The 19,244-nt window shown below is 41.0% G+C and overlaps 1 protein-coding gene across 21 annotated transcripts in view; it reads left to right on the plus strand.

Annotated features, from left to right (window-relative positions):
* STYXL1 (serine/threonine/tyrosine interacting like 1) overlaps positions 1-19,244 on the plus strand; it is a 62,225-nt gene that overhangs the window by 13,840 nt on the left and 29,141 nt on the right. For 12 of the 21 annotated variants that reach the window (XR_011424219.1, XM_070230596.1, XM_070230601.1 and 9 more), the window contains 2 exon segments: positions 16,686-16,747; positions 18,738-18,876. Coding sequence is in view for 18 of the 21 variants with exons in the window: in XM_070230596.1 (XP_070086697.1) it covers positions 16,686-16,747; positions 18,738-18,876 (201 nt within the window). In the remaining 3 variants the exon portion in view is untranslated. 21 annotated transcript variants of the gene reach the window in all.

Here is a 19,244-nt window from a genome sequence, read left to right on the forward strand (position 1 = left end):
TTGCAGTCTTTCACCATTCAGTATAAGTTCACTGTGGGTTTTTCATATATAGCTTTTATTATGTTGAGGTAGTTTCCTTCTATTCCTAGTTTGTTGAGTGTTTTTATCATGAAAGTGTATTGAATTTTTTAAAATGCTTTTTCTGCATCAATTGAGATAATCATGAATTTTTCCCCTTCATTCTGTTAAAGTGGTATATTACATTGATTAACTTTCATATGTTTAACCATCCTTGGCTTCTAGGAATAAATCCCACTTGATCATGTTGTATAATCCTTTTTTTTTTTTAAAGATTTTATTTTTCCTTTTTCTCCCCAAAGCCCCGCGGTACATAGTTGCATATTTTAATTGTGGGTCCTTCTAGTTGTGGCATGTGGGATGCCACCTCATCGTGGCCTGATGAGTGGTGCTATGTCTGCACCCAGGATCTGAACCAGCGAAACCTTGGGCCACCAAAGTGGACTACGCGAACTTAACCACTCGGCCATGGGGCTGGCCCCATGTATAATGCTTTTAATATGTTGCTGAATTGTTTTGCTAGCATTTTGTTGACTGTTTTTACATCAATGGTCATGAGAGATATTGATCTCTAGTTTTCTTTTATTGTAGTGTCTTTGTTTGACTATAGTATCAGGGTAATGCTGTCCTTACGGAATGAACTAGGGAGTGTTCTCTTCTCTTCAAATTTTTGGAAAAATTTGAGAAGGATTGGTATTAATTCTTCTTTAAATGTTTGGTAGAATTCAGCAGTGAATCCATCAGGTCCAAGGCTTTTTTTTTAGTTTAAAAAAATCAATTATATTTTAATAAACACGTGAAGTTTTTCTCTGTGAGAATGAATAGACATTTAGGTCAGAAATTTCAAGAGGTTTGTCTTCATTTTTCAAGACAATAAGTGATAGTCTGAATTAAAGTGTTATATTCCCAAGGAGTGATGGATGAGATCCTTTCTTGACAGCAGCTGTTGGTTGATTAGATATGGGAAAGGCCCTGTCTGGGTACTGGACTGCAGAGGCTACAGACCAGAGAAAAGCTTCAGTGCACATACTGTACTTGACTTATAATTCTGCTTTGGGTCAACTCTGCTGGTAGGAGAGTATATATGTGAATTATAATACTATACCCTTCCCTGTGAATGTACACCCTGTAAAGATCCAGTTTCCTAAGTAGAGTGTTAAAGTGGTCTGTGCAGGGCTTTTCTTTGTCAGGCAATTTTTGATTACTGATTCAGTCTCCTTACTAGCTTTACGTCTCCTCAGATTTTCTATTTCTTCATGATTTAGTGTGGGTAGGTTTTGTGTTTCTAGGAATTTGTCCATTTCATCTAGGTTATCCAATTTGTTGGCATATAATTGTTCATAGTACTTTCTTATAATCCTTTTTGTTTCTGTAGAACCAGTAATAATGTCCCCCTTTTCATTTCTGATTTTAGTAATTGGAGTCTTCTCTCTGTTTTTCTTAGTTCATCTAGCTAAAGGTTTGTCAATTTTGTTTATCTTTTCAAATAACCAACTTTTGGCTTTATTGCTTTTTTCTCTGTTGTTTTTCTGTTCTCTATTTCATTTATCTTTGCTCTAATCTTTATTATTTCCTTCCTTCTGCTAGCTTTGGGTTTAGTTTGTTATCCTTTTTTTAGTTCCTTAAGTTGTGCACTTATATTGTTAATCTGAGATCGTTCTTGTTTTTTAATGTAAGCATTTATAGCTATAAATTTCCTCATTAGCACTGCTTTTGCTGTGTCCCATAAGTTTTGGTATGTTGTGCTTTCATTTTCATCCAGTTCCTAAGTATTTTCTAATTTCCTTCGTGGTTTCTTCTTTGATCCATTGGTTGTTTAAGAGTGTGTTGTTTAACTTTTACAAATTTGTGAATTTTCCCGTTTTACTTGTGTTATTGATTTCTAACTCTATCCCATTGTGGTCAGAGAAGATACTTTGTATGATAGCTATCTTTTTAAATCTATTGAGCCTTAATTTGTCTCCCAGCATATGGCCTATCCTGGAAAATGTCCCATGTCCCTTTGTATGCTGCTGTTGTGGGGTAGAGTGTTCCGTATGCGTCTGTTGGATCTAGTTGGTCTGTTGTGTTGTTTGTTGTCTGTTTCCTTACTTATCTTCTGTCTGGTTGTTCCAGCCATTATTACAAGTAGAGTATTGAAGTCTCCAACTATTATTGTGGCACTGTCTATTTCTCCCTTCAGTTCTGTCAGTTTTTGCTTCTTGTATTTCAATGGTCTGTCATTAGGTGTGTAAGTGTTTACAATTGCTATATCTTATTGCTGTATCAAATCTTTTATTAATATATCATGTCCTTCTTTGTCTCTTCTAAGGTTTTTTTATTTAAAATCGATTTTCTCTGATATTAGTTTAATCACCCCTGCACTCTTTTGGTTGCTATTTGCATGGAATATCTTTTTTGATCCTTTCATTTGCTGTCTATTTGTGTTTTGGGATATAAAATGAGTCTCTTGTAAACAGCATATAGTTGGATCATCTGTTTTTATCTAATCTCTTTCTTTTGATGGGAGAGTTTAATCCATTTACATTTGAAGTAATTACTAATAAGGAGGGACTTAGTTCTGTCATTTTGCTGTTTGTTTTCTATATGCCTTATAGCTTTTTTGTCCTTTGTTTCCTGCATTACTGTCTACTTTTGTGTTTGATTGATTTTTTTGTAGTGAAATGTTTAAATTATTTCTCATTTCCTTTTGTGTATATACTCTAGTTATGTTCTTTGAGGTTACCATGGGTATTACATGCAACACCCTAAAGTTATAGCACTCTAATTTGAATTTATCCAGATTAACTTCAATAGCGTACAAAACTCTGCTCCTTTACAGATGTGTCCCCACCCCTTTCAGCTGTTGATGTCACAAAATTATACCTTTATACATTGTGTGCTCAAAAACATAAGCTCATAATTCTTTTAAATATATTAATCTCTTAAATTATATAAGAAACAAAATGTATAGTTACAAACTGAAGTTAACAATAATAGTAGCTTTTAAATTAATAATTAATTAAAAAATATTAGTCTCTTAAATCATGTAGAAAACACAAAGTGGAGTCACAAACTGTTGTGACAATAATACTAGCTTTTATAGTTGACCATATATTTACCTTTGTTGAGATCTTTATTTCTTTATACAGCTTCAAATTACTGTTCAGTGTCCTTTCATTTCACCTTGCAGGACTCCCTTGAACATTTCTTGTAGGGTCTAGTGGTAACAAACTCCCTCAGCTTTTGCTTATCTGGGAATGTCTTAATTTCTCCCTCGCTTTTGAAAGGACAGTTTTACCAGATATAGGATTCTTGGTTGACAGGTTTTTTGTTTGAGCGCTTCAATATATCAGCCCACTGTCTTCTGGCCTCCAATGTTTCAGATGAGAAATCTGCTCAGAATCTTATTGAGGAGCCTTTGTGTGTGATGAGTTGCTTCTCTCTTGCTTTCAAGATTCTCTCTTTGTCTTTTGAAAGTTTGGTTATAATGGGTCTTGGAGTGGGTCTCTTTGAGTTCATTTTACTTGGAGTTAGTTGAGCTTCTTGGATGTTTATGTTCATATCTCTCGTCAAATTTGGGAAGTTTTCAGTCATTATTTCTTCAAATATTCTCTCTGCCCCTTTCTCTTTCCTGCTTCTGGGACTACCACAATGCACACATTGGTCCACTTTATCTTGCCCCACACGTCCCTTATGCTTTATTTATGTTTCTTCAATCTTTTTTCTTTCTATTCTTCAAACTCAATAATTTCCATTGTCCTATCTTCAAGTTTGCTGATTCTTTCTTCTCCCTCCTCAAATCTGCCTTTGAATTCCTCTAATCAATTTATTATTTCAGTTATTATACTTTTCAGCTGTACATTTTTTAAAGGTTTTCTATCTCTTTATTGATATTTCCATTTTGTTCATACTTCATTTTCTTGACTTTCTCTGTGTGTTCCTTTAGTTTTTTGAACATCTTAAAGAGAAGTGTTTTAAAGTCTTTGTCTACTAGACCTACCATCAGATCTTTCTCAGGGACAGTTTCTGTTGATTGATCTTTTTCCTTTGAATGGGCCATACTTTCCTATTTCTTTGTATGCCTTGTGATTTTTTTCTGTTGTTGAAAACTGGACATTTGAATCTAATGATGTGGTAACTCTAGAAATCAGATTCTCCTCCTTCCCCAGGGTTTGCCGTTTTGTATTATTTTTCGTGTGTAATGTTTTTGGTTTTTTGATTGATGTAGGCTGTCTCTGTGGTGAGGATCAGCCTGAGCTGTAAACCTAAGGTCGTTCCAGGTCTTTTTCAAGCCTGTGCTTTTCCCTGGGCATATGCAGCTGTTTTCTGATTTTCCCTATATGTGAATTTGTTTTTAAATGTTCTAGTTTTTAACGTCTGGTTCCAAAAAAGGGAAAAAGAGAAAAATGAAGGAGGGATAAGAGGGTCACCAGCCCTTTAAATTCCCTGGAAATCACTTCAGCCAGAAGGGGAAGGGCTTGCAACAATGTGTGGAGGTGCAGCAACAATGTCCACCCACCTCTTTGACTGTACCTCTGTGAACAGAAGCATCAATGAGCAATCAGGGGACAGATCTCTGATACTTAGAGGACAGTGTACATTTTGCAAACTGGCTTCTGCAAGCCATGTGCAACCTTCTCCAGGAACATATGCACAGCTGCCTGCCGTGGGGCTGGAGGTAGGGGGTGGGGAGCTGCTACTGTGCTGAGAGCTGAAATTGACCAATATTAACTGCAATTTACTGTCCAGGCCTTTCCCTGGAAATTGCAAGCCTTCACTAGACTCCAGAGTTCTGAAATAGTTACATCAGACAGATTCTGCCAGTGAAATTGGCATCTAGGAGGGGAGACAGATTCCTGGTGCTTCCTACTCTGCCATCTTCCCAGAATCCTCTTTTGTATTATGATGTTTTAATTTTCATTTCCTAATTGCTAATAAGGTTGAGCATCTTTTCATGCATTTATTGGCCATTCTGGTTTCCTCTTCTGTGAAGTACCTATTCGTGTTTCTTCCTTGTTTCTGTTGGGTCATTTGTCTTTTTTCTTACTGATTTGTAAGAATTCTTTATATACTCTGAACACTAATCCTTGTCATTTACACTTGTTGCAAATATCTTCTTGTACTCTTTAGAGTTTTTTAGATCTTCTTTCCTTGTGAAACATAACACACTTAAAGAAACATAGTAAAAATAGAAATTTTGAGCTTAATGATTTATCATAAAGCAAACATCCATGGAACTACCACCCAGATCAAGAGAGAATATTGGCCCCCGGAAGGCCTTTTATGTGGTCCTCCTGTCACTACCTATTGCTCCCCATCCAGAGGTAGCCACTGTCCTGCACTCCTTGCTTTCCCTTATGATCTTCCCACCTAAGCATACACGCCTATAGGGTAGTTTTGCCTGGTGTTTGAATTTTACATAAATGCTATCATATAGGGGCTTCTTTTTTGTGTCTGGCTTCTTTTGTTCTCCATTGTGTTTGTGAAATTCATCCAGGTGGTTGTATATAGCTGTTCCTTCCTTTTCACTGCTTTCTGGCATTCCATTCTGTGAATATGTCACAATTCATCCATTCTACTTTTGGTAGACATTCGGGTTATTTTCAGTTTTTGGCTATTACAAATAATGATTCTGTGAACATGTTTGAGCATGTCTCTTGCTGCACATGTGCACACCTTCCTGTTGAGTTTATTCCTTGGGGTAGGATTGCTAGGTCAAAGGGCATGTGTGTTTAGTCTTAGCAAATAAGATCTTTGGCTTATTTTAAATCATGTTTTATGATGACTTTTATTATATAGCTGTTTTTAAATGGCTGTGGCCACATTGATCAATATTTTCCTTTAAGGTTTATGTTTCCCTGTGCAAGCCTAATTGAGAAATCTTTACAAACTTTAATGTCATAAAACTACTCCTCTGTTTTCTTTTGAAAGATTTTCTTTTCACATTTAAGACATCAATCCATCTGGAATTTACTTTTAGATGTGGTTTTAGGTAGGAATCTTATTTTATTTTCTTTCTGTATACACAGCCAATGGTCTTGATGCTATTCATTTTAATTATATTTTCTAATTAGTTATTTTCTAATTGCCGGTATGTAGAAGCATTATTGATATTTTTCTTTTTTGCTTCTTAAAACTTTATTTCAACGTAACTGTGCTTACAGAGTTACACTCATATTGGTTAATAGAATGCAATTTAAGTTTACCTTTATCTTACATAATTTGGACCAAAAACTTGGTACATGGTTTAAGATTTGAAAAAAGGTTTTGTAATCTAGTTTATTCTTCATCTGCTACAAATAAGTCAAAGATAGCTCCATCAAATGCTACTATAGCAGGCAGCAAGAACCTTGAGAAGTTTACCTTTGGTTTGCCTCAGAAAAGTAACATGTATTGTACTGTAAGTGTTTACAAAATTGGTGTAAGAAAACATTGTAACCTTTCCATGCCTGTTGATGAAGTTCAGTAACGAATGGATGTGGAATGGGGGACATGGAATGGGGGACAGGGCAGCCTATGCAGCCGTGAAACTGTAAAAGTTCTCTGATTTAGTTAATATTGCACGTAGATATGAACCTACACAAGCCAACATTCAGATAATTTCTCGAATCTCAAGTAACACCATCAGCTCAACTCATCTGCTGAGGTCAGTAAGGAGACATGGCATACTAGCTGTAAGTTTTCCTGATTTATGCAAAAAAGAAAACTGAGTTTCTTCATCAGCTTTTCAGTCCAGAACTGATATTACACTGTAGGCAAGGTATTCCTTCCATAGTCAGCATCCCTGGGGGGCATGTGGTGATGTCTGCCTGCATTGCCATTTGTATCATATGCAGTCATATGCAAAATAGTCCCCAAGGTGAAGACCACATGACTTTAGAAATTACTCTAGAGAATAAAATGGCCCTTCTTGGGAGACAAGAGCAAAACATCCAGTCTTCTTTTGGATAAGAAACCTTATCAAAAAATGTAGCCCCTTGTAAATTATACCTCAAAAAAAAAAAAAAAAAAAAAAAAGAAAGAAAGGAAAAGCAAACATAACCCCCAACAGAAGAAGCAGCTGTGAAAAAGGAGGAAAAAAATATATCTTAAAATGTCTTGAAAAGCAATGTGAATATAGATTGAAAAGATAGTTAAAAGTGATCCATTTTCATTAGACTACCTAGGATTAGGCTTATTCCAGTATTTTATTCTAGTATTCTAAGTTTATCAGTAGTTACAAAACATCAATTTACAAATAACGTGTTCATTTTTTGTACCGTTATCAAAAGAGAAACTTCTAGCTTTAATTCTGTCCAGTAGTGGGGGAAACTGAAAAATAAAAATGGTGCAAACAGTTCTATGCAAATACCACATTTGTCAAATGGAAGAACTCCCAACTGGACTAAAAGTTCATATTACTAGCATACTTTTCATTGATAGAGTTTTTAATAAGTACAAATATATAGCATTAAGGTTCAGAACTTAATATAGGCCTGACAATCAAGGCCTTGTTTTCTGAAATAAAGTTCTTAAGTCCTGCTCTATTTCCAGTAAAATATTTTTATAGAGTGGAATGTTTTTACAGTGTTTTTAGACCAAGTGCCCCCATTGCTGTACCAGGATAGTTGCAATTCATTTGAAACTTCACCTGTAGAAAAAGGCTGTCTTAGGGACAGCCAGCACACCCACTAGTTTGTGGAGATTCCTGAAAAAAGGTGATTTTTTAAAAATAAGAGGTTTTAGTTTTCTTTGTATTTTTGTTTTTAGTTTTCCAGTCTTAAAAAATAAACTAGAAATTAGTTGAATTCCCCATGAAGTAATTTTTTTTCTTTGTGGTATGAGCAGTATGAAAGAATCCACTAAAATTTCTTCTGTGCTTAAGATGATTCTTTTTATATATTAATGTTAAAGGTAACTTTCATAAAATGTGCCCATGAACATTAAAGCTAGTTGTTAGAAAGATTTAACTAGCTTTGTAACTTCAGTTTTAAAACCTAAGTATTTGCAGCTTGATCTTCTTGTTGAGGATGATTGTCAGCCTAGAATTCAACATCACTTCCTAATTCCCATTTGTGCACTCTGTAGGAGAGGAAGATCATTTCCTCTACCCACTCTAGGTCCTTCAGGCTGGTCTTGTGAATTAAATTGACATGAGACAGAATAACAAGAGAAAATCAAAAATCAAACAAAGCTTTATAATATCTATACGTGGGAGAGACCCAGGAAAGCCGAGTAACTCAACAAAATGGCTGAGTTGCCAGCTTAAATGTCGTCTTCAGCTAAAGACAAAGGAGGATGTTGGGGGTAGTGGTTTGGGACTTCAAAGGGGAGGCAGGCAATTCACATGGAAATGGAAAAGCAAAAGTTTGGTAGACAGAACTTTGATAAAAATGGATTTGGCAAGGACCCTCCCAGTCTACTGATACCCAGAGTTAGCTGTGGGACAGGCCTTTTATCTTGAATTTCTTTTAGGCAGTTAGAGGGAGGGTCAGTTTCTTTCAGAGTCTTTTGTTCTTAAAAATAATCAAGGCAAGGCAAAGAGACACATTTTGGGGTGGCCAATTCTGATCCCCCACAACCCCAAACACACACCGTTATCACACAACTTACTCCTCGGGTCTTGGGGGAATCTTCTGCTTCTTTAAATCTTTGGCCTTCGAGTCTTTTATTTCTTAACTGAAATTTAACTCTCAGATTAACGTCTTAACTGTCTCAACTCAAATTCACTCTCAGCTTTTTGACACGTTTTCCGCTTATACTTCATCAATGCTTTTCCTAATCTTTCATGTTGTACTGCCAAAATCTAAAACCTGCCTGGAAGTGATCATCACATAGAAGAAAATAAATGAAATATAAAGTGATTGCTTCAGAATAGAACCTGGGAGGTCAGAATTGTTCAAGATTCCCTGTTGGGGTCATACTTTATTTTACTGCAATGAATTACTATTATCAGCAAGAATTGCCAAAAATCCTATATTAGGTTCTTTTGTATTCTTTGATGACTGGCCAGAGAAGCTGCAGAAGAGTTTGGGAGTACCTACTCTTTTTCATACAAAGTGCCCCCATGGGGTGAATCACAGGATAGACACAATTCATTTGAGGCCTCACCTGTGGAGAGAGGCTGTCATGGGACAGCCACGACACCCACTAGTTTGTTGTGTAAGGGCTGTCTGTGGCTTTGGAATCTCACAAGTGGTATTCTGTATAATTTGAAGGAATACCATGTCTGCTCATTCCGGGTTTGCAGTTTCCAGATATCACTTAGAATTCTTTATTCAGTTGAGTAGCTATATGGACACCGACCATCTGTGAAAAAAGGCTTTTCTCAAATATATGATTTAACACTGTCATTTAGGAAGGAACTGTACCAAAACAATTCAAAGAAAAAGACTGATGGTTGGTATTTGAGATAAAAATCCATTCAATATAGAGCCCGTGGTTGATTTATTGCAAAATCAAAACTGAGAACTGTGAATTTACTGTGTCCATTCAAAATAAATAACATATGAAATATAGATTCTGGCATAGAGATTGATGCGGGGTCGGTGAGCTGAGGAGTCGAAAGAAAGATTTCTTGGACTCTCAAGATCTGGCAGTAGTGCTCTTTTATTTAGAGAATAGTGTGGAATAGCATGGGAACAGGACTCATGGGCAGTCAGGCTGCTGTGTGGGGACAGGGCCCACGGGCAGGAGGAGGTGCTGCCGCCGCCACTTCTGCTGCAAACATGAGTGGAGAGTCAGGCTAATTTTAAGGCATAGGTATGTGAGCCATCTCTTTACAAGACAAAGGAAAGAACATGTAAAAATGTTAAAATGGTGTCAGTGCAGGTGGGGTCTGGCCATTGGGTGGTCCCACAACTTTTAGATAACAATCAAATCGGATTAAGTAAAGGCCAGAAGCCACCACCCTAAATCAGTTACATGAGGTTGCCAGACAGTAACCAACTTAAGTTCTTGCCTTTGGCATTGATTAAGAGTTTCTAGAGACAAGGTCATCTCCCTTCTTCCTGGCACAGAGAGTGAGGCACCCCCACAGATGGGGGTTTCCCCCACAAATGTAAATACCTCCTAACAAAAGGCAAGCAAACTCTGCTCCTCGGAGCCTGCTTCTCATCTGCAGTTTTAAAAGTAACCAGCCTAAAATACTCATCATAAACAAGATGTGAAAATCAAAATCTGTGGATTGAACCTGCATGTTTCATTTGCTTACAAACTTGAACACACTAATATTCTGCAAAAAGACAATTGTAGCAAAGAAAACTGCCCTTTTCATTTCTCTTTTGATGTCTTCATTGGCCCTCGGGCTGTTCAGTAGCATGTTGTTAGAAAACTGCTCTTTTGCAAAGAAACATAAAAGCGTCTCTCCAGAGACCAAAATAAACATGTACATATATATGTTTAAAGTGTTACTGTTCAACACAAATGATATTTCTAGAAAAGCGTTAACTGCATGGGTTAAAACAACAATGTGCAACATCTAAAGCCATTAAAGGACCAAAATTTAAAAAAAACACACATCAAAGTCACTGTTTTAATGATGACTAACATACACAGATAAGAAATATTGATCAAAACTCAGGAAGTAAATACCTTGACTGATAGAATGTCGATTGTTGGGAGAATTTTTCTTCAATTTAAATGTCTATCATCTCTCAAAACAATTTTTAAAGTGCTAGCATATATATAAAGCAGGCAAATTCTTCAAGTAATTAATAAAGTTTGCCAGTTTTTATACAGCTAAACAAGAAACTGAAACCGGCAGAGAGTGAGCTATGGATGATTGAGTAGCTAGGAACTAAAGTTCTTTTTTTCTTTTTTGCGATTACTGATTATAGCTTTTAGGTGCTCACCCGCCCATTATTAACTGTGCTGTTTGGCACTATGCTATCTGACTCCGCCTAGGTTCTATAGATAACATCTTCCTGGAGTCTGGGTCCCCATGGGAATGGGTGTGTGAGCTGTTTCTCAGGAATTAGAACTCCTTGCCCACTTCAGGCCAGTTGAGACCACCAGCTCATCAACTGGGCCCGTGCAGATGTCCAATAGGTGACCTTTTGACATCAAGAGGCTTAAACTCCACCCTCACATCATGCTCACGCCGCCATTTTGTGAACATGGGTCCTATGAAGAGGCGTGGAGTCTGACTACGCTTGTGCAGCTCATCATTACCTCACCTCTCCTCACCTCCAATCACCTCTCTCCACATTTCAGACCACCTTGCCCCCATCCCACAAATATCCCTGAGTCCCTATTTTCAGGGAAGTGAATTTGAGGCTCATGCTCTCGCTTCCTCCCATGGCTACCTTGTGAGTAAACTCTCTCTCGGCTGCAATCTCGTCATCTCGGTGTTTGGCTTTCTGGGCGGCGGGTAAAAACGAACCTGGTTCAGTAACAAAACTAAGAGTAAACTAAAGTGAAGCAGGAAGAGAGACAAAGGGAACAAACTAGCGAGTTGTAGCTGGACAAAGCGATAGAAGGCTGTTATACCATCTTGGCCTTCTCGTTTCCATTAAACACTTCGGCTAACAGAGTGGGTGTCTACCGGTTTAGTATACTAACTCCCTTGGATTTGCTAAAATTCGTACAACAATCAATAGGTATACATAATGTCCTAAGGAAAAGAATACAACTCAAAAATCAACATTGGACGTTAAAGCAGTCTTAAAAAGAAAAGGTTGTCTTTCAGTGTGGATGAATATAAAAGGTAAGAGATCTTACAGACTAAGAACTGAAGCCTTGGCCAAAGGTTAATTATTCCTGCCCTTTAGCTGCCTTTTCAAGGAAGTGTATGTTAACCGAATGGCGATTGATTGAAGTGTTTGCTGTAATGTCGTTCCTTTCTAAAAGAACGAGCACAGAAGATAGACACAAAATCTCCCTCAGCCACTTGACTGCCAAGACCTCCTTGCATTTTTTCTACTAGTTTCTTGTGCAACCAGCCGGGCCCCATTCAGGCCAGAATCGTCGCTACCCCCTGACATATTGTCCCTTAGGTCACTTCCGCCATGACCATGGATGCCTTCGTCTTCACTGGTTTCCTGAGACTGATGTACTGCAATGGTAGCAGGAGGTGATGCCAGGGCAGGTGGGGCCCTGCTCCACCCTTTTCTATTGGTGGAGGAAGGAAACTGGTTCTCGCGCTGCCCAGTCGTTACCTGGAGATGCTTTTCTGTGTTTGGATCGCTGTCCCTTTCCTTTTCACAAAGCATAGCGTCAGCCTGACGTTTGCCACCTGAGCTTTCACCCTCTGGCATGTTCAGGTTTTATGCAGAGGATGAAATACTGTGGGTTCCTCCATACTAGCATCAAGACCGGCTGACTCTTCTCTGCCTCTTCTGCTTCTGCTTCCTGAAGAGGGGCCTCTCTGTTTCCTTCCCTTTGGAGATTAGCTCTTGGTCTTTTGACTCCTCTTCTTTTCAGCTTTCCTTGGACGGTGGTGGTGATGTGGTAAGAGCTCCTGGGCACCTGCACTCTCCTTTAGCTGCTGCACTTTCCTTTAGATTCACTCCGCACGTTGGACTTTTCCTTTTTATCGTCATGTGCCGCGTGATGGTGTTTTGATCCATGATGGACTGCATGTAGGACCCTGGACCCGTAAGATTAGTGCCACACAGCCTAGGTGTTTACTAGGCTATACCATGTATGTTTGTGTAAGGACATCCTGTGATGTTCACACAATGACAAAATCACCTAATGATGCATTTCTCAGAATGTACCCGTCGTTAAGCAACACATGACTGTATTATCTTTTTGGGAAGGAAACCTTGTGCCTCCATGTGAAGAGGAAGCTCCATGAGAGGAGGCGGTTCCACCTGAGGAGGCCTATCACACCTGAGCAGGCCCCACCCACCTGAGCAGGCCCCTCCCACCTGAGCAGGCCCCTCCCTCCTGAGCAGGCCCCTCCCACTTGAGCAGGCCCCTCCCACCAGAGCAGGCCCCTCCCACCTGAGCAGGCCCCACCTACCTGAGCAGGCCCCTCCCACCTGAGCAGGCCCCACCTACCTGAGCAGGCCCCTCCCACCTGAGCAGGCCCCTCCCACCAGAGCAGGCCCCACCCACCTGAGCAGGCCCCACCTACCTGAGCAGGCCCCTTCCGAGCTGGCTTGCTGCTTTTATTTGATTTACTTTTCATCTTTGTACTTTTTTTCATGTAAGTATTTTGCTTCTTATTCTCTTCTTCTTTGCTGTCCCCCTTTGGCACTCCCTGACCATTTTTGGATTTATTTTCTACCTTCTTTTTCTTTTTTGTCCCAGGTTCTTCCTCATTCACAGGATCATTTAAGGGATGGGCTTCAGCTTCTGTCTTCCTGTAGCTTTTCGTGGTTTTACAGGACTTTTCTGAATTATTTCCTGTGTGCACATCCATCTCTTTAGTCTCTGTTGCTCTTTTGTGGGTTCTGGTGGACACTTGGAATATTGAAGCATTATTACAAGGCTTTTCCTCTTTTGAAACATTTTTTTTCTCCACTTTTACAGACCATTATTGATTTTTTTTATGTTGATATTGTATCTAGCAACCTTGGTGTGCTCTCTGACTAATTCTAATTGTTTGTAATTCTCTTGGATTTTCTACATAGACCGTCATATTTCTCTGTTTATGATGACAGTTTTATGTCTTCTGTTTCAATTCTTATACACTTAATTTTTTCTTATCTTACTACATTGCTGTACCCTTTGCCCTCCAATACCATGCTAAAGAGGAGCATAGTGAGCATTGGACTTGTTTCTCGCTTTACCAGTCAGTATGATGTTTGCTGTAGATATTTAGTAAGGTACTCATTGAGTTAAGGAAGTTGCCTTATATTCCTAATTTACTAAGAACTTTTTTCCATGATATGAATTGAAATTTTTCTGCATCTATGGAAATGAACATACAATTTTCCTCCTTTAATATGTGGTTTTCTAGTATTACATAGCTCCTACTAGATCATGATACATTATTTTTTCTGCACACTGTTAGATTTGGCTTACTATTCATTTCAGATTTTCGCATCTATATAAATAAATGAAATGAGCTTACAATATACTGTGCTTAGTTTCACTTGTTTTCGAGCCATGCAGACTATGTATCAGACTTCTTTTGCTCAAGATTATATTATTAAGATTCACTCATGTTGTTGGATGTGGCTATGCTGTAGTTTGTTCATTCTTGTTGCTAAATAGTGTCAAAGAGAAACGAAGCCAGACACTAGTAAAGTGGTGAGGACAGATTTTAATCGGTAATATTCTATTGCAATAGGGAAAAGAGTCCAGTGTGAACTGAACTTCAGTTCAATTTGCACAGAGAAGACTGGGCATTTTAAAGGGAGAGTGAGGGAGGCGGGAGGGGGTGAGCAGGGGCTCAGTAGAGTCAGGGAAGGGAAAAATTATAAACAGGGGAGGGGGTTGGTCCATGTGAAACCCGTCTGGGCTTGCTAAGTGGCGCTCATCAAAGTTAGGCTCCTCCCCTCTGCAGAGGCTGGGAGATGGGCCCCATCTTCAGATGTTGCTGGAACAGACAGTGGCCCCCTTGAGTTTTCTCAGGCAGGCACTTTACGGGGGGCTGTGGTCATCCTGGGGGTGCGGCCTTGAGCTGTTTCTTAAGGTATCTTAAAATAAAGATATCTTCAGATATCTGAAGTTCTTTTCCCCCATTGATGTATGAGTTCTTTATGTATTCTGGATATAGGTCTTCTGTTAGTTATTTGTGTTACAGATATTTTCTCTCACTCTATGGCTTGCCCTTTTACTTTCTTTTCTGTGGGTCCTTCTAGTTGTGGCATGTAGGACGCTGCCTCAGCAGGGCTTGATGAGCGGTGCCGTGTCTGCGCCAAGGATCCGAACCAGCAAAACCCTGGGCCACTGAAACAGAGCACGAGAACTTAACCGCTCAGCCACAGAGCCAGCCCCCAAAGATTCTTAATTTAGTAGGATTAGATTTATCCATATTTTCTTTTGTGGTTAGTGCTTTCTTATATCTTTTTTTAAAAGGGACTTTATTTTTTAGAGCAGTTTTAGGTTCACAGCAAAATTGAGCAGCAAGTACAGAGAGCTCCCATATACTCCCTTCCCCCATGCAAGCACAGGCCCTCCCACGATTCTCATCCCAAATTGGAGTGGGGCATATATTTATCTATTTATTTATGTTTGAGGAGGAAGACTGGCCATGAGCTAACACCCGTGCCCATCTTCCTCTACTTTATATGTGGGACACCTGCCACAGCATGGCCTAATAGGTGGTGTGTATGTCCACGCTAGGGATCCAAACCCGGGATACAAACTGGCGAAGTGGAGCATGTGAGCTTAACTGCTACGCCGTGGGGCCGGCCTCCCTCCACCCCAGAGTGGTATCTTTGTTAAAGTTAATGAGCGTGCACTGACACGTCATTATCACTCAAAGCCCACAGTTTACATCACTCAGTATTTCACATGCTGTGGGTTTTGACAGATGTTTAATGACATGTATCCATCACTATAGTATCATACAGAGTAGTTTCACTTCCCTAAAAACCCTTTCTGCTCCATCTATTCCTCCCTCCTTCCCCCAACCCATGGTAACACTGGTCTTTTCACTGTCTCCACAGTTTTGCCTTTCCAGGAATGTCACAGAGTTGGAGGCAAACAGTATGTAGCCTTTTCAGATTGGCTTCTCTCACTTAGTAGCATGCATTTAACTTTCCTCTGTGTCTTTGCATGGCTTGATAGCTCTTTTGTTTTTAGCACTGAGCAATATTCTGTTGTCTGGGTGTACCACAGTTTGTTTATCCATTCACCTACTGAAGGACAACTTGGTTGCTCCCAAGTTTTGACAATTATAAAACTGCTATAAACATCTGTGTGTAGGTTTTTGTGTGTTCATAAATTTTCAACCCATTTAGGTGAATACCAAGGAGCACGATTGCTAAGAAGAGTATGTATAGTTTTGTTAGAAATAGCCACACTGTCTTCCAAAGTGGCTGTACCATTTTGCGTTTCCATCAGCAATGAATGAGAGTCCTGTTGTTCCCCATCTCACCAGCATTTGGTGTTGTCAGTATTTTGGATTTTCAACATTCTTATAGATGAGAGAGAGATTTCATTGTTGTTTTAATTTGCAATTCCCTAGTGACATGTGATGTCGAACTTCTTTTCATATGCATATATGCCATCTGTATATCTTCTTTGGTAAGGTGTCTGTTCATATCTTTTGCCCGTTTTTTAATTGGGTTGTTTATTTTCCTATTGTTGAATTTTGAAAATTGTTTGGATATTTGGGATAACGGTCCTTTTCAGGATTTATGTGTAAGCCTCAATTCCTGCTCCACGTTCCTCCCATCTTTGAGGAGCAACAATACCACATCTTCTGTCCTAGCAGGGGCGTTAGAACCTCAGCTTCTAGCTTCTACAGTCTGTGTTTGGGTCTAAAATTACAAGGGGCATTTAGGATGAGCTCAGTCTGGCTTTGATTTCTTCCCTCCCTGCTTTATTGGACCTCAGAGAAAATTCTCCCTAAATCAAAGACTCAAAGTCTCAACACCCTTGAAGGAGGTGTGTGGTATGATGGGGCAAGGGAGTCATGTGGGTAGCCCAGAGCAGTGAAACTACACACCTTGAATTTATACTGTCGGTCCCTGTCACCTAACTGCCAAACAAATATATCTTGATGATGATGTGAGTACTCTAAGTAATTTGGTCATGTTCTCCTTTGCAAATACAGTTATTAGTTCAATACTTTTCCCTTTCAGATGTGCGTTCCAAACGGGAGTATGATGAAAGCCATGTGATTACGGCCCGTCGAGTGAAGAAGGTATACCAGCAGAGTCAGAATCTGGGGCAGCCTGGCTACCCCACAGGAGGTGGGGAGGATGGGAGATTGTCTCCAAGATCCAGGAGGCGGCACCTGCTGTTGGACACTGTGGGCAGCAGAGGCAGGACCGCCCCTATGCATCCATTACGAGGGTCTCCCCACTTCTCATACACTCCCTAAAGTGTCCACACCCCACCCCACCCTCATCATGGTCAACAGCTTCATTAAGCAAATATTGATTTAAGTCCTTGACATCCCGGGCACTGTTCCAGATCCTGGGGGATAAAACAGAATACAAGATGCCCTTCATTCATTGCCTCTGCCCTCATGAGCTTCTGTTCCACTCAGGGAACAGACAATAAACCATAGAGATAGTTATTATAACCCAAAGATGGAAGCTCTCTGCTCCCCCCTTCCCAACTTCCTTTGTCCATTCCAGCTTTTTAAGAAGACAGAGCCCTGCATGCAGTCATTCCCCGCCCCCCAACCCCCACCCCCAGGGTCTCTTCTCTCTCAGGTCCTTGCTAACCCTGGCAGTGCGTCATTGTAGCCCAGATGCTCAATCTGGTCCCTGGCATCTGGTAGGTGCTCAGTACCTATTTGTTGATGAAAATGAATGATTGGAAGCTGTTCCTTCTGCCTCGAACACTCCCCCAGCTCTTGTCCATGTGGTAAGTTCCCACTCGCCCCTGCAGTCTCATCTCAAATGCTTCCTGCCTTGGGTGGCCTCTCCGTGCGGCCTCTCTGAGTCCTCCAGGCCAACTTAGCCATTTCCCTTTTCTTTTTTGAGTCTCTGTATTGCAGAACCTAGCGCAGTGTAAGCGCAAAGTGGGTCCTCAATGAATGTTTATCAAACAGACGGATGAATGTCCAGCTACATCTCTCCTGCTCCCCCACCAGCTCCAGCCTCTGTGAGCTATTCCCACCTTCTCCTTTGCTCATGGTTTTCACACCCAGAATGCCCCTTTCCTCATCCTCACCCTCCCCCATCTAAGTCCTGCTCAGAGCGCCATCTGTCTCCTAATTCCTTTAGACTAGTATGGTTTCTCCCCGTTGAGTCCCAGAGAACTTCCCTGGTCTGTGCCTCCATGGGTGTTCCCTCACTGCCTGTGGTAGAGTAGGTGTACACCTGTCCTCTGTCAGAGCCTCCATGTCAGCCAGACCAGGGCGCCAGGGACACAGTCAGGCTCAGGTGCCCCTGAATAGTGGGGGCTTTCAGGAAGCCTTGCGAACAAGTGAAGACTAACCTCTTAGCCACTGCCCAGCCAGGCCTCCCTGAGCTCTGGGACACTCTTTGGGATGCTGGGCAGTTAGGATGCTGCGAGAGCTCATCACCTCCTTGGCAGAAGGCATCTGTGTCCTGCCGCTGCGGTCTGCCATCATGGCAACTCAGCCACTCCCCAGCTACTCCTCGAGACCACATGGCTCCTGTTTGCCCAGTCCTTCCTTTAACTATGTTTAAGGCCTATCATTTGCCAGGCAGTGTTCCGGAAGCTCGGGACACGTAGGTGACTGAAAACGGACAAAAGTTCCCGCTCTCACAGGGCTTCCATTTGAGCTTCCATTTGGCCTCGTGACTTCTGCTTATTCAAGCCTTCTACTTATTGCCCTCTTTATGGGGGATTTTGGATCTGGCCCCCACTGCCAACCACTCTCCCCCGGAGTGAGGATACTGTTAGTTCGGTTCGCCACGGCCTCTCTGATAGCGCTTGTGCTGGGGCACCTAACAGGCTGCGTGCCGGTCCGTGGACCAGCCGTTCTTTGGCCAGGCACTTACCTCTGGTCCAGTGACCCAGGGTCAGCTTTTTGCAGCAGGGATGTGGGTGTGAAAGATCCTTGGAATTTAGCAGACTCTCCAGTGCACTCTCGGTGCTTCTGTGCCTGTGTGTGTAGTCAGGGGAAGAGGCACAGTCCTCCTGGTGCTGGTGCTCAGGGAATATTTGCTCAGCTGAACTGACCTGTCAACAGGATTCTCTCGTGGTTTCTTTAGAAGGCAAATGAATATCTTATCCCGGAGTCTGTGGATCTGGAGTGCGTGAAATACTGTGTGGTGTACGATAACAACACCAGCTTCCTGGAGATCTTAAGACACAGCAGTGATGATGACGTCTCTGATGAGAGCAGAGAAGGTGAGTCCTTACAACAGCAGCAAGAATAATAGTTAACGGCGGTCAGACACTTTGCCACGTGCCAGCAGCCATGCTGAGTGCTCTGCCCGGGTCACCTCATGCCATCTGCAGAACAGCCTGTGAGGACGGTGATGTCGAGAACCGGGAAGGATCTGAGGCTGTTCGTCCTCGCAAGACGACAAGTGAGTCAGTCAGTTTCATAGATTCTGGCAGAAGACATGAGGCTCCTGGGTCAGAGACAAAGGACTTTATTACTCAGAACCGTAAAACTAGACAGAGTGTCATCATTTTCCTGCCCTGATGCCCCACATCCCAGTTCTCACAGGGTGACATGAAGAGGGCCAAGTAATATCTATCCACGCAGTGTG

Source organism: Equus caballus, chromosome 13, assembly GCF_041296265.1.
Source record: "Equus caballus isolate H_3958 breed thoroughbred chromosome 13, TB-T2T, whole genome shotgun sequence".
Classification (NCBI taxonomy): Eukaryota; Metazoa; Chordata; class Mammalia; order Perissodactyla; family Equidae; genus Equus; species Equus caballus.